Genomic DNA, 13726 nt, shown 5'->3' with positions numbered 1-13726 from the left:
ATTGGGACCGGAAAATGAACGGCAGCCAGTGGAGCTCCTTAAACAGGGGAGTGGATCTCTCCCTGTAACTCGCCCCCGTTATTAATCTGGCTGCCGAGCGTTGGACCAATTGTAATTTCCGGGCCGTCTTCAAGGGAAGCCCCACGTAGAGCGCATTACAGTAGTCCAGTCTAGAGGCAACTAAGGCATGGACCACCGTGGTCAAATCAGACTTCACGAGGTATGGTCGCAGTTGGCGCACAAGTTTGAGTTGTGCGAAAGCCCTCCCGGCCACCGCCGACACCTGTGCTTCAAGCGTCAACGCTGAATCCAGGAGGACCCCCAAACTGCGGACCTGTGGTTTCAGGGGGAGTGCAACCCTGTCCAGCACAGGTTGCCACCCAATACCCCGATCCGACGCACGATTGACCAGGAGGGCCTCTGTCTTGTCAGGATTGATCCTCAGCTTGTTCCTCCTCATCCAGTCCGCCACAGCGGCCAGGCACTGGTTCAGCACCCGAGGGGCTTCCTTGGAGTCAGGTGGAAAGGAATAGTGGATTTGCGTGTCATCTGCGTAGAGATGGCAACGCCCTCCAAAACTCCGGATGACCTCTCCCAGCGGTTTCATGTAGATGTTAAATAGCATGGGGGATAAAATAGACCCCTGCGGAACCCCACAGGTCAATGGCCAGGGGTCCGAGCAGGTGTCCCCCAGCTTCACCATCTGGGAACGACCCTCCAGGAAGGACTGGAGCCACAGCAGAACCGTGCCCCCGAGCCCCATCCCGGAGAGCCTCCCCAGAAGGATACCATGGTCGATGGTATCGAAAGCCGCTGAGATATCCAGGAGAACCAGCAGGGTCACACTCCCCCTGTCCAGCTCCCTGCGGAGGTCATCCACCAAGGCGACCAAAGCCGTCTCAGTACTGTGCCCAGGCCTGAAGCCAGACTGCGAGCGGTCCAGAAAATCAGTGTCATCGAGGAACTCCTGGAGCTGCGTGGCAACCACCCGCTCCAGAACCTTGCCCAAAAATGGAAGGTTGGAGATTGGTCTGTAATTGTCACAAACCAATGGGTCTAGCGAGGTCTTTTTTAGTAACGGTTTTACCACCGCTTGCTTAAAACAGGATGGAAATGACCCTTGACCCAAGGAGGCATTTATTATAGCCACAAACCACTCCAACAACCCATCTTTGGCCAGTTTAACCAGCCAAGAGGGACAAGGATCCAGAGCACAAGTGGTCGCCCTCACAGACCCAAGAATCCCCTCCACGTCATCAGGAAGAACAAGCCGGAAGGAATCCCATAAGATGGAACCGACAGGTGCCTCGGTTACCTCCGCTGAAACCACAGTCAAGCTGGAGTCCAACTCATGACGTATCTGAGCAACTTTGCCTGCGAAGTGGTGTGCGAAATCGCTACACCGAGTCGCCAAGTCATCGGGAAGCTCCTGGGCCTCAGGAGGCCGCAGGAGCTCCCCAACAACTCGGAACAACTCCAATGGCCTATTGGCTGCAGACGCTATGCGGGCAGTCATGAAAGCTTTCCTGGCTGCTCGCAGAGCCACGGAGTAAGCCTTAATAGCGGCTTTAGCCCGTGCTTGGTCAGACACATCCTGAGATTTTCTCCAGATGCACTCTAGTCCCCTCCTCGTACGCTTCATCACGGCCAGCTCCTCAGTGAACCAAGGGGTTGACGTGACTCTACGCAGCGAGAGGGGACGTTCGGGAGCGATCGTGTCAAGTGCCCTAGCCAGCTCACTATTATAGCGATCAGCCAGGACATCGACAGGATCGAGGTAACTTTATAAAGTTACCTTTTAGGTTACAACTCCTAGAATCTCCCAGACCTATTGGCCAGTGGTCACACAGACTGGGAAATACTGGGAGTTGACTCAAAAAATGACTTTTTAGATCTTTGGTTGTTTTGTTAATACTGTTTCTGATCTTTTATCATGTTCTAGTGAAATTAGCATCCTATAGCTAAATACTTGATGAGCCCCACAGGTCTAAATGAGGAAATATTGACTTCTTTTCTTATGTTCCCAAGAACAAAATCATTGTCCATGGGTTTTTGTTCTCCTTTTGCTCAAATCAAGATTTGTGCATTCCGATTGATTTGTGCAGAGTGTTCATGTACATGTGCATGTGCCGCAGCATGTTTCATAAAAGGAATAACTTCTCTTTTTCACAATATTGTAGTTAAGTGATGTCAGTTGCATGTTATCATAAATCATATTAATATCAAATGTCTTCATTTATACTTTGATGGTTCAGTCTGTCCTTGTTCACACATCTGAGACCACTTGCCTGAGATACTTTCTGGATTTGCTCTTGAAAAAAAACAAGCCTGTGATGCTTGTTGGAAATGCTGGAGTGGGGAAAACAGTGCTCATCGGGGAATGCCTTGCTAGCCTCTCTGAGGATTTCTTGATATCCAGAGTTCCTTTCAACTATTACACTACATCAGCAGCCCTGCAGAGTAAGTTATTCATGGTTCATTATATGAAGAAGTTGTTTTGAAATGAACTTGCTGATTAGTTACGTAGAATTTACTAAAATTTATGCTAGAATTCATAGCGATATAAATATGTATTATTCCAAATAACAATTTTATTTTTTTGCAATGCAAAATAAAAATGGGACTACATTATTATTGAAGATTGATAGTTTCATTCACAGTCGTACAGGCTCCAACTCAGCCTCATCCCTCTATTCCTGCCCAACATGTTGAGCATAGGATTTTGTGCAGTTGGAAAGTCAACAATGGATAAGGGGATACACATGAACCTTGATCTGTTTGTTCAGGGGTGTGAAACCCATTTTCACTGAGCCTTATGGTTGTCTTCAAAGGGCCATTAGTAATTGTAAGGCTGTATACATGTAACTTTGTTGCTCTTGCATTGAAAGTCTCGTAGGCAACATAAAACATATTCGGCCCACAAGCCTTGTATTTGACCAGTTCCCCACCAATGGCTCCATTGCAAATTTTGTATCTGATGTATAGAGTACTGGCCATTGAATTGCACCAATGTCTTCTTCATATACATTATTTTTATTTGCATATAATAAATCAACTTATTAATCTGTTTATTTCACACATTCTAGAGGATATGTATGATGGGGCCTCAAGATCGGTGAGGGTTGTGTTCCGAGACCCTCCTCAGGTGCCCAAAAAGTGGATGATCACATCCCATATTATTCACTGGAGGTGATGTGTGTGTAGACACTTCATTATGTCTCCATTCACGTGAAGGTTGTGATCTGTGTTTGGTGGAAGTCACAGCTCTGGATCCCACAAGTCTTGAGGATCCACTGTATACATTACTTTTCCTGCCTATTTTCACTCTGAAAATCTTTAGAAATTATTTCAAAGGCTTAAATATGTGAAATAATTTCTAAAGATCTTCAGAGTCAACAAGGTAAAAATGAATTCTACTGACAGAGATATTGTTCACCTTACGCCTTCATACGGTTCATGTATACATTTAAAAAGCTTCTCCTGTATCTTTTTATTCCTAATATTGCACCCATTGGGTAAAGCTAAAAAGCATTGCAGCAGCAAGCAGTGCAAACAGGTTAATACCATTTTTGAGAACTATAATTCAGGCTTTAATACAGTAAAACCTGCCAGTAAGGTCAGTGAACTCACTTGATTTACCTGCTGTTTTAATAAGATTATTACAGCACAATAAGTATGCTATGTATTAAAACATCATGTACCCAATTTTAGCATTAGGACAACGATAACTCTATATAAAGCTTATGAAATGTTCCTCTCTAAGAAAATCATTGCCCTGATTTCAATCAGAGATTGTATTGTACAATGTCATTTATTTTTAAGTAAATCAAGGAGAGAAGAAAAAAGAAAGTTTAAAGTAGCCCTTATAATTAGCAGCTAAATAACTTTGATAATTCTTTAATTAGAAAGACTGGGTTCCCAAAGTTCTCCCTTCCTAAACTCTAAACCATCTTGGAGAACAATCCGTCAGACATTGTATTTCAATGAGGCTTAAATACAACCCTATGAAATTGGAAGTCTTTGCAGTGTTTCTCCATCATGATGCGTAATCATGAACAGATATTAACTAATGGATTTCAGGAATTCTTGAGAAAGCCCTGGAGAAAAAAGCGGGCCGTAACTATGGTCCAGTGGGAAACAAGAAACTTGTTTATTTTATTGATGATATGAATTTGCCAGAAGTGGATATTTATGGAACAGTTCAGCCTCACACACTGATTCGTCAGCATATAGATTATGGACATTGGTAAGTGATTTTTCTTTTTGTGTCTCAGTTGAATCTGTGCTTTTTATTATGAAAATGTATTTTAAAGCATCATTAAGGAAGTGGTCTGCGAACACTTAGAAACAAATGCGGTCATTGCTAATAGTCAACACGGATTTACCAAAAACAAGTCATGCCAGACTAATCTGATCTCTTTTTTAGATAGAGTTACGAGTTGGGTCGATACAGGGAATGCTGTGGATGTAGCGTACCTGGATTTCAGTAAGGCCTTCGACAAAGTCCCCCACGACCTTCTGGCAAACAAACTAGTAAAATGTGGACTAGACAAAACTACGGTTAGGTGGATCTGTAATTGGCTAAGCGAACGAACCCAGAGGGTGCTCACCAATGCGTCGTCTTCATCATGGAAAGAAGGGACAAGTGGAGTGCCGCAGGGCTCTGTCCTGGGCCCGGTTCTGTTCAACATCTTTATTAACGACTTAGACGAAGGGTTAGAAGGCACGATCATCAAGTTTGCAGACGACACAAAACTGGGAGGGATAGCTAACACTCCAGAAGACAGGAGCAGAATTCAAAACGATCTTGACAGACTAGAGAGATGGGCCAAAACTAACAAAATGAAGTTCAACAGGGACAAATGCAAGATACTTCACTTCGGCAGAAAAAATGGAAATCAAAGATACAGAATGGGGGACGCCTGGCTTGACAGCAGTGTGTGCGAAAAAGACCTTGGAGTCCTCGTGGACAACAAGTTAAACATGAGCCAACAATGTGATGCGGCTGCTAAAAAAGCCAATGGGATTCTGGCCTGCATCAATAGGGGAATAGCGTCTAGATCCAGGGAAGTTATGCTCCCCCTCTATTCTGCCTTGGTCAGACCACACCTGGAATACTGTGTCCAATTTTGGGCACCACAGTTGAAGGGAGATGTTGACAAGCTGGAAAGCGTCCAGAGGAGGGCGACTAAAATGATTAAGGGTCTGGAGAACAAGCCCTATGAGGAGCGGCTTAAAGAGCTGGGCATGTTTAGCCTGCAGAAGAGAAGGCTGAGAGGAGACATGATAGCCATGTACAAATACGTGAAGGGAAGTCATAGGGAAGAGGGAGCAAGTTTGTTTTCTGCTGCCCTGCAGACTAGGACACGGAACAATGGCTTCAAACTACAGGAAAGGAGATTCCACCTGAACATCAGGAAGAACTTCCTCACTGTGAGGGCTGTTCGACAGTGGAACTCTCTCCCCGGGGCCGTAGTGGAGGCTCCTTCCTTGGAGGCTTTTAAGCAGAGGCTGGATGGCCATCTGTCGGGGGTGCTTTGAATGCGATTTCCTGCTTCTTAGCAGGGGGTTGGACTAGATGGCCCATGTGGTCTCTTCCAACTCTACTATTCTATGATTCTATGAAAGCACTTGTTTTAATACTTCTGAAAAATGTTAATGTGAATTTGAAATAACTGATATTTTATTCTAGGTTACCCATTTGTCTGGATAATTCTCAATTTGTCCTATGGCAATATTTTATTAATGGGGATTAAACATAATTTCTGACTTTGCTTTCATTGTAATTGAGGTTGGATGAAGTCAATTGGATGTGTAAATGTTATGATCATCACAACTATAACACTATCTATAATATTTCTTTTTTGGGGGAAACCTGTCTCCCTAGGTATGATAGACAGACATTAACTCTAAAAGAAATCCATAATTGTCAGTATGTTGCCTGTATGAACCCAACTGTTGGCAGCTTCACCATCAACCCCCGACTTCAAGTAAGTTTCCTAATGCCATCTCACAGTAACCCAAATATCTCTATGTTACAGTTATATAATCAGTTATAAAAGACTACTCTCTTATTGCAGAAGATTTGTCAAATGATTTAGACAAGTGCTTTGTGATGCATGCATAAAATTGACAGTAATGCTACTAAGGATTTAGATTATTATGTAAAATCATGATTTACAGTGTATGGTATTGTGTCTTTCTAAAGTTGGTGGTGTCTGAAGTGCACAAAACTGACACCCTTTCTTATTCTAGATTATGTTAAAAAAATTTCTGAAGAAACTATGTTCTATCCTGCATAAACCTGAGATAAACAATTGCAGGAACATATCCCTTAATGTTGGAAGTGTAGCAATTAATCGTTCCACTTGCTTCCTTTTCCATGCATCCCAGGATCTCTGAATATTTAATCTGACTAAAGGCTTTCTGAATCATAGAATAGACAACCTTACAGATTTTCTCACTCTTGTGTTCCATAATAGGTCCATAAAACCATTTGGCCAGGTGCATCTGTTTTTTAAAAAAGTTCAACTCCTCTATATCAGTTAGATCTTTTCCAGAGTAAAACTGGTGGAAATAAAGGAGTTGCTGTTGCCTATTCATCTAGATCACTGTTTCTTCAACTGTGGGTTCCAAACAGGATCCCCTTAGCTCAATGTTGGTATCCCAAAAATTTGATAGGAGTAAAAGTTTTCCAAATGCCATCTAGTGGCTGTTTTAGATATTTGCACAACTCATTTGCACAGTGTTTGCAGTGGACTAGGCAAACAATGTTTCAGCTTTACTTCATAAAAAGGGAAAACCAGCCTGTTTAGCAAGCCTTGCAAATGATAATTTGTTATCAGTAAATATTTTATTTTTATACTTATCTTATATACCCGGGGTCACATATACATTTCTCAGGCCAAAAAAAAGGGACGTGAGTGGCAAGATTTAAGAAGCCCTGATCTAGATAACAATTTAGGATAACATTGCCCTCTGGAAAAAAATATACACAAGGATTTCAATCTAACAAAGAAGTCTTGTGATATTTTAGGAACCCTAAGGCTGGGTGTTGGCCTCAGTTGGAGGCCATACTATCAGATGAGGTGGCCCTGGGCACAGAATATTGCAATTAACAGCATAGCACAAATGGCAAAGCTCAGCAAAACAATACAGACCATGAGTGAGATGTCAGCTATGGAGAAATTGAGTTAATTTGGCCAATTACAGCAGACAAATTGAATCTGTAATTCTTGTTTTGTGCCAGCAATATCAGTTAGATCTTTTTCATTTTTGTTTCAATAGAGTGGGATTCCTGAGTGGAACTGGTGAATGGAAATGAAGGACTTGTATTTACTTATGCATCTAGATAACAACTTAGGATAACATTTCCCTCTAGAAAATGTTGTACACAAGCATTTCAATCTGAGACAAAGATCTTATGTGGTCTTTCATTTTCAAGCAGATCCCGATAGCTATATTCCCTCTCTGTTATCAGATCATTTTATTTCAGAATGGTACTCTGGTTCTCAGAAAGATCAATGTGATTTGCCTATCTTCGGAAGCACTCTTAATGCTTACAAATGTGGAAGCCTGCAGGTCAGTCAGGAGCAGACTTTCGGATCTTGACTTTCATAATCTGACTGTTGCAGCAAAGACACAAGGCTTTGTTTTGGCTCTAGTTCCAGGCTGGGTAGATCTTATTCAAACTGTCTAGTACTTGTATAGAAGGGCATCATATGAAATGTGTTTGTTGTTTATTGATTTTACATAAATTTGAAAGAAAAAAAAGCACGAGAATACTGATGCTGTGAGTGTTCTTAAGCCTTAGATTATTTACCTTTACTCACATTGCTGTTTATTCATAATATGTTTATCTTTGATAACTATATATTACTACAGTAATAATATGTTACTAATGCTAAAATGATTTTCCTCTATGTCTCAGAGGCATTTTGCAGTGTTTGCCATGAATTTCCCATCTGCTGATGCTCTGAATACCATCTATAGCAAGATCCTTGACTTCCACTTTCAACATCAAGGCTTTAATCCATCAGTGCTAAAACATGGCCCTGCTATGATTGAAGCAGCAGTGTGGCTTCACCAGATAATGGTTCAGAATTTTCTTCCCACCGCTGTTAAATTCCATTATATTTTCAACCTTCGGGACCTCTCCAACATCTTCCAGGTTTTGTGTTCCTTTTCATTTTCATCCAAAAATTTAAGCTAGCGAATAAACTGGGAGTTGGGAAAGCAAAGTATAGTAGTGAAATTAATAAAGATTTTGTCTACAGAAAGGGAATTATAACCAATGATATAGATTAAAAATAGGGTCTTGAATAAACTTTCAAGATATCTAGCACTTTTAACCAGACAGAAGGAAAACATAGAGCACATAATTGATCACAAAATCCTGTATTATGATGTATTATAATAGCAAAGTATAATATCGAAACTTAATTTTAGCCAATTTGTCAGTGTCCTATCTCAGCCCTAGCAATTCTAACTAATAGAGATAGGGGAGGGAATATCATATGCAAAGTAACTTTCTTTCACCGCAGAACAATCATGCCCAACATGCTTGGGATTGCTGCAAGAATGCTTTGCAATCTAAAAGTATGTGTTTTTTTTTAACCTTGACACGTCTCATTTTAGAAAGTCTCAGTAGTACCTCATGCACTTTGACTTGGATGCAAATCGTGTATTGATCTTCAGTGTTGGAAGTAGATTTCCCTGCCCAAAATGTTGCAAAACAATTGAAGGATTATAGTCTTTTACTGCAGGAGAAGGGAACTCTAAAGTTAGACAAATTAATTTTCTGTGAGCAGATCCCTTCTCATAAAAGGCAGATCCTGAGGCCAGCTCCTTCTTTATTCTAAATTTATTCTAAATGTGAGTTTTGCTGTAATGACCTTTTAAATTTATTTTTAAAATACTGTTTTTGTTTCATTTATAGGGAATTTTGTTTGCTAAACAAGAATGCATAAAACATCCTAATGATCTTATACGTCTGTGGCTTCATGAGTCTTCGCGTGTCTATGGTGATAAATTGGTGGAAGAAAAAGATTGTACCCTCTTTCATAAAAAGTTGATTGACACTGCACATAGATACTTTGAGGTAGAGTTGTAGATCAGTAGGGCACTTGCACATAAAGGAATACAGGCATTGAGGCTGGTGGTTCTCATATCAGCCAGATGGTAAATGTTCTCCAGGTTGTACAATGAACATTACAGAACTACTCCGAACTTTTCAGACTAAAATAACAGAAGCCAAGTCCACTGACTGGGGGGTTTGCACTGACTTTACTTAAAGGTGGATTGCTAACCTGAGTAAAGGACTCCTTTTACCCATCCACAGATTTATCACTGCAAGTGACCCTCTCACCATACATTCCCATCATCTAAGGAAACCTTTTATTAATGCTTCTGTTAATGTTATCTTCATGCAACAATTTTTTGTTCCAAATCAGAAGTGATCTGGGGTTGGAAGTAACCCATAGAGGTTGTGGGGGAATTGACTTTCCATAAATATGCTTCCATTGATAGACTATATGGAAACCCATCCTGTATCTCAGGAATTTGCTTAGCAATCACCAAACCTAGCCATGGACAAATCATTGACAGTATATCTAAGGCAAGATAAATAGTATGTACTGCCATCTATATATATCATGTATTTTAATTTGTTTTTGTTTTTTACATTGCCAACTTTCCAGGATGTGGAAGATCACATTCTTCTCCAGCAACCACTTATTTACTGTCATTTTGCAAATGGTGTGACGGACCCTCATTACATGCCTGTCAAAGATTGGGAAGTGCTCAGAAAGATACTTATGGAAACTCAAGAAAATTACAATGAACTGAATGCATCTATGAACTTAGTTTTATTTGAAGATGCCATACAACACGTGTAAGTAGATGCCTAGGTATCACTTGAATAAGAGCATGGCATAGTTGTGCACATTAGATACTTGATTTGGAACCATATATTTTCATAAGTAGATAAAGGACCAAGGTAGAAAATACCACTTTTATGCAGGATTCTTTGTGCATCATGTATTTAGTTAATAATATGTGACACTACAAATTCCTGACTCAAATCCTGATGGATGCATTAGCTCACCAGATGGTTCTATATGTTAGGCTGATACTCCCATTTCTGATACAGAAATAGAAACACTGGTTTCCTTTCCATCTCTGCAGGAAATTCATCAGTTTTTCACCTGTCCAAATTACTTTTGTTTTTTTTTAAATTAAATTTTTATTCAGATTTTCTTACATGTACATACATTAAATATGAGAATAAGACAGTGGGGGTAGGTTAAAAGAGAGGAAAAAAAGAAGAAGAAAAAAGGCGAGGAGAGGGGAAACGAAAGTCCTTCCGCTTTCTATTCTTTGTGGTATAAGTTTTATTCCATTTTCTTCCCTTTTTCATGCATTGGACTAGAGTTTGTTTATTATAACTGTCCTCGGATTCTCCTTTTGCTTATTTTTCCTTTGACTTTTTCTTATATTCTTCATATTTTTCCCAGTTAGTTGGTTTTATTATATTACCTCTGTTAGTTTTCATTAAGTATGTTAGTTTGTCCATATCATATATCTCGTTCAGTTTCTCCAACCAGTGTTGGTTTGTTGGTATGTCTCTTTGTTTCCAATGTTTAGCAAAGGTTATTCTTGTGGCTGTCGCTGCATATGTGAATATTTTATCCTCATTTGAATTCAATTTCATTATGCTCTCTGTCAACCCAAGTAAATAAAACTCTGGCTTCATTGGAAATGGTTTTTGTAATATTTTCTGTCTTTCTTCACCTGTCCAAATTACTTTTGAATTATAGACTCATAGAATTATAGGCTCATAGAATAGTCCAGACATCATAACCAATGACCATTCTGACTGGGAGATACTGGGAGTTGTCAAGAAGTAACTTTTCAAAGTCCTGAGTGTTTCATGTAACAATGCTTTATATTTCTATTCAAGGGTGAGAGACGGGATTGTATAGTGGTTTGAATGCTGAACTGCAACTGTAGGCGACTAGGGTCTGCTCAGCCATGACAACTCTCTGGGTAACTTTAAGCAAGTTACACACACTTAGCAATGGCAAATCCCCACTGAAAGAATTTTGAGAGGTTTGCCTTAAGGTCGCAATAAGTCAGGAATGAAAACTGCAACAGAAGACTCTGTTTAGGTATTATTTTGCTTTCTTGTTCTGAAGCTGTACATTGTTTCCTCGTTTTCATTATCAGGTGTCGTATCAGTCGAATCTTGGAGTCACCGCATGGTTATGGACTTTTGATTGGGGTTGGTGGCAGCGGGAAACAAAGCTTGTCAAGACTGGCTGCATATATTGGCTCTCTTGAAGTATTTCAGATTACCTTGAAGAAAGATTACTCAGTTCAAGATCTAAAGGTAAACACAATCATTGTACAATTGGCTAAAGGATGTCTGTGTTGGGAATGATGCTGTTTGGAACAAAATAAATATGGTTCTCATCCTTTGAGTGCAGAAAGAAGGGAGGTATCACTTTTGTCTGTCAGTTTGCTTCACCAGAACATTCCCCTTCACCTTTGGGAAACATACAGGCAGTTCCTGCCCCGAGTTACAAACATCCAACTTACAAATGACTCAGAGAGAGAAATCTACCCCTCGGAAAGGAAATTAACTCCTGAAAGAGCTATCATGGGTAAAAGGGTGTCTCATCTGAAGCTTTCTTACCAATCCTTGTTTCCGCAACCAGCCAAAATATTTAAAATTCAATTATTAAAGGGACAGATAATGAAGTGAAATCTCCTGAACAGGGGCAAAGAAAGCAAAACAAACCCCACAGAGGTGTTAGCCTTCCCTATGCTATCCAGAGAGAGAGAGAGAGAGAGAGAGAGAGAGAGAGAGAGAGAGAGAGAGAGAGAGAGAGAGAGAAAGAGATTTGACTGATCTTACCCTTAAAAATATACCAGTTTTAACTTACAAACAAATTCAACTTAAGAACAAGCCTACAGAACCTATATTGTTTGCCACTTGGGAACTGCTGTACACCCAAATCTCTCTGTCTCACTAATTCTCAGGGACTTGTGGCACAGTGGGTTAAACCTTTGTGCCGGCTGGACTGCTGACCTGAAGGTTGAGTTGCTGATCTAAAGGTTGCCAGTTTGAATCTGCGAGATGGGGTGAGCTCCCATCTGTCAGCTCTAGCTTGTGGGAACATGAGAGAAGCCTCCCAGCAGGATGGTAACACATCCGGGTGTCCCCTGGGCAACGTCTCTATAGACGGACAATTTTCTCACACCAGAAGCAACTCGCAGTATGTTCTCAAGTCGCTTCTGATATCTATATATATAAAATGATAAAGTTGTTTGCGCAGTGACTATAACAACAAAACTAAACATCCCAGAAATACGAAATTTGGCAACACAATGCAAAAGGCTTGCCTCCAGGTTACAACAACACAACCACACCACAAAACCACAATCCAGACCCACAACACTCACAACAACGCATCATGCGATAACAACACAACTAAACGCCCCAGAAATACAAAACTTGGCAACACAATGCAAAAGCCTTGCCTCCCAGTTGTAACAACGCAACCACACCACAAAACCACACAGGACCCACGAAACTCACAACAACGCATCGTGACTATAACAACACAATTAAACGCCCCAGAAATACGAAACTTGGCAACACAACGCAAAAGCCTTCCCTCCAGGTTGTAACAACACAACCACACCACAAAACCACAATCCGGACCCATAAAACTCACAACAACACATCGTGACTATAACAACACAACTAAACGCCCCAGAAATACGAAACTTGGCACACAACTAAACGCCCCAGAAATATAAAACTTGACAACACAATGCAAAAGCCTTGCCTCCCAGTTGTAACAACACAACCACACCACCAAACCACAATCCGGACCCACAAAACTCACAACAATGCATCGTGACTATAACAACACAACTAAACGCCCCAGAAATACGAAACTTGGCACACAACTAAACGCCCCAGAAATATCAAACTTGACAACACAATGCAAAAGCCTTGCCTCCCGGTTGTAACAACACAACCACACCACAAAACCACAATCCGGACCCACAAAACTCACAACAATGCATCGTGACTATAACAACACAACTAAACGCCTCAGAAATACAAAATTTGACAACACAACGCAAAAGCCTTGCCTCCCAGTTGTAAGAACACAACCACAACACAAAACCACAATCCGGACCCACAAAACTCACAACAATGCATCATGACTATAACAACACAACTAAACGCCCCAGAAATACAAAACTTGGCAAAACAATGCAAAAGCCTTGCCTCTCAGTTGTAACAACAGAACCACACCACAAAACCACACGACCCACAAAACTCACAACAATGCATCATGACTATAACAACACAACTAAATGCCCCAGAAATACGAAACTTGGCAACACAACACAAAAGCATTCCCTCCCGATTGTAACAACACAACCACACCACAAAACCACAATCCGGACCCACAAAACTCACAACAGTGCATCGTGACTATAACAACACAACTAAATGCCCCAGAAATACAAAACTTGGCACACAACTAAATGCCCCAGAAATTCAAAACTTGGCAACACAACACAAAAGCCTTGCCTCTCAGTTGTAACAACACAACCACACCACAAAACCACAATCCGGACCCACAAAACTCACAACAACGCATTGTGACTATAACAAATACAAAATTTGACAACACAACTCATC

At 40.8% G+C, this 13726-nt stretch overlaps 1 protein-coding gene across 1 annotated transcript in view; it reads left to right on the top strand.

Annotated features, from left to right (window-relative positions):
• The window catches only part of dnah11 (dynein axonemal heavy chain 11), a 195066-nt gene that overhangs the window by 89461 nt on the left and 91879 nt on the right, over window positions 1-13726 (top strand). The window contains exons 46-52 of the mRNA XM_062958230.1: window positions 2256-2460; window positions 4081-4246; window positions 5888-5990; window positions 7931-8170; window positions 8939-9100; window positions 9699-9892; window positions 11227-11389. Coding sequence (XP_062814300.1) covers window positions 2256-2460; window positions 4081-4246; window positions 5888-5990; window positions 7931-8170; window positions 8939-9100; window positions 9699-9892; window positions 11227-11389 — 1233 coding nt within the window. The remainder of the gene's footprint in view (window positions 1-2255; window positions 2461-4080; window positions 4247-5887; window positions 5991-7930; window positions 8171-8938; window positions 9101-9698; window positions 9893-11226; window positions 11390-13726) is intronic.

The sequence above is a fragment of the Anolis carolinensis genome, chromosome 6 (assembly GCF_035594765.1).
Source record: "Anolis carolinensis isolate JA03-04 chromosome 6, rAnoCar3.1.pri, whole genome shotgun sequence".
In the NCBI taxonomy this organism is placed as follows: Eukaryota; Metazoa; Chordata; class Lepidosauria; order Squamata; family Dactyloidae; genus Anolis; species Anolis carolinensis.
The sequence above is the reverse complement of the archived record's forward strand: the minus strand, read 5'-3'. Positions and strand labels throughout refer to the sequence as shown.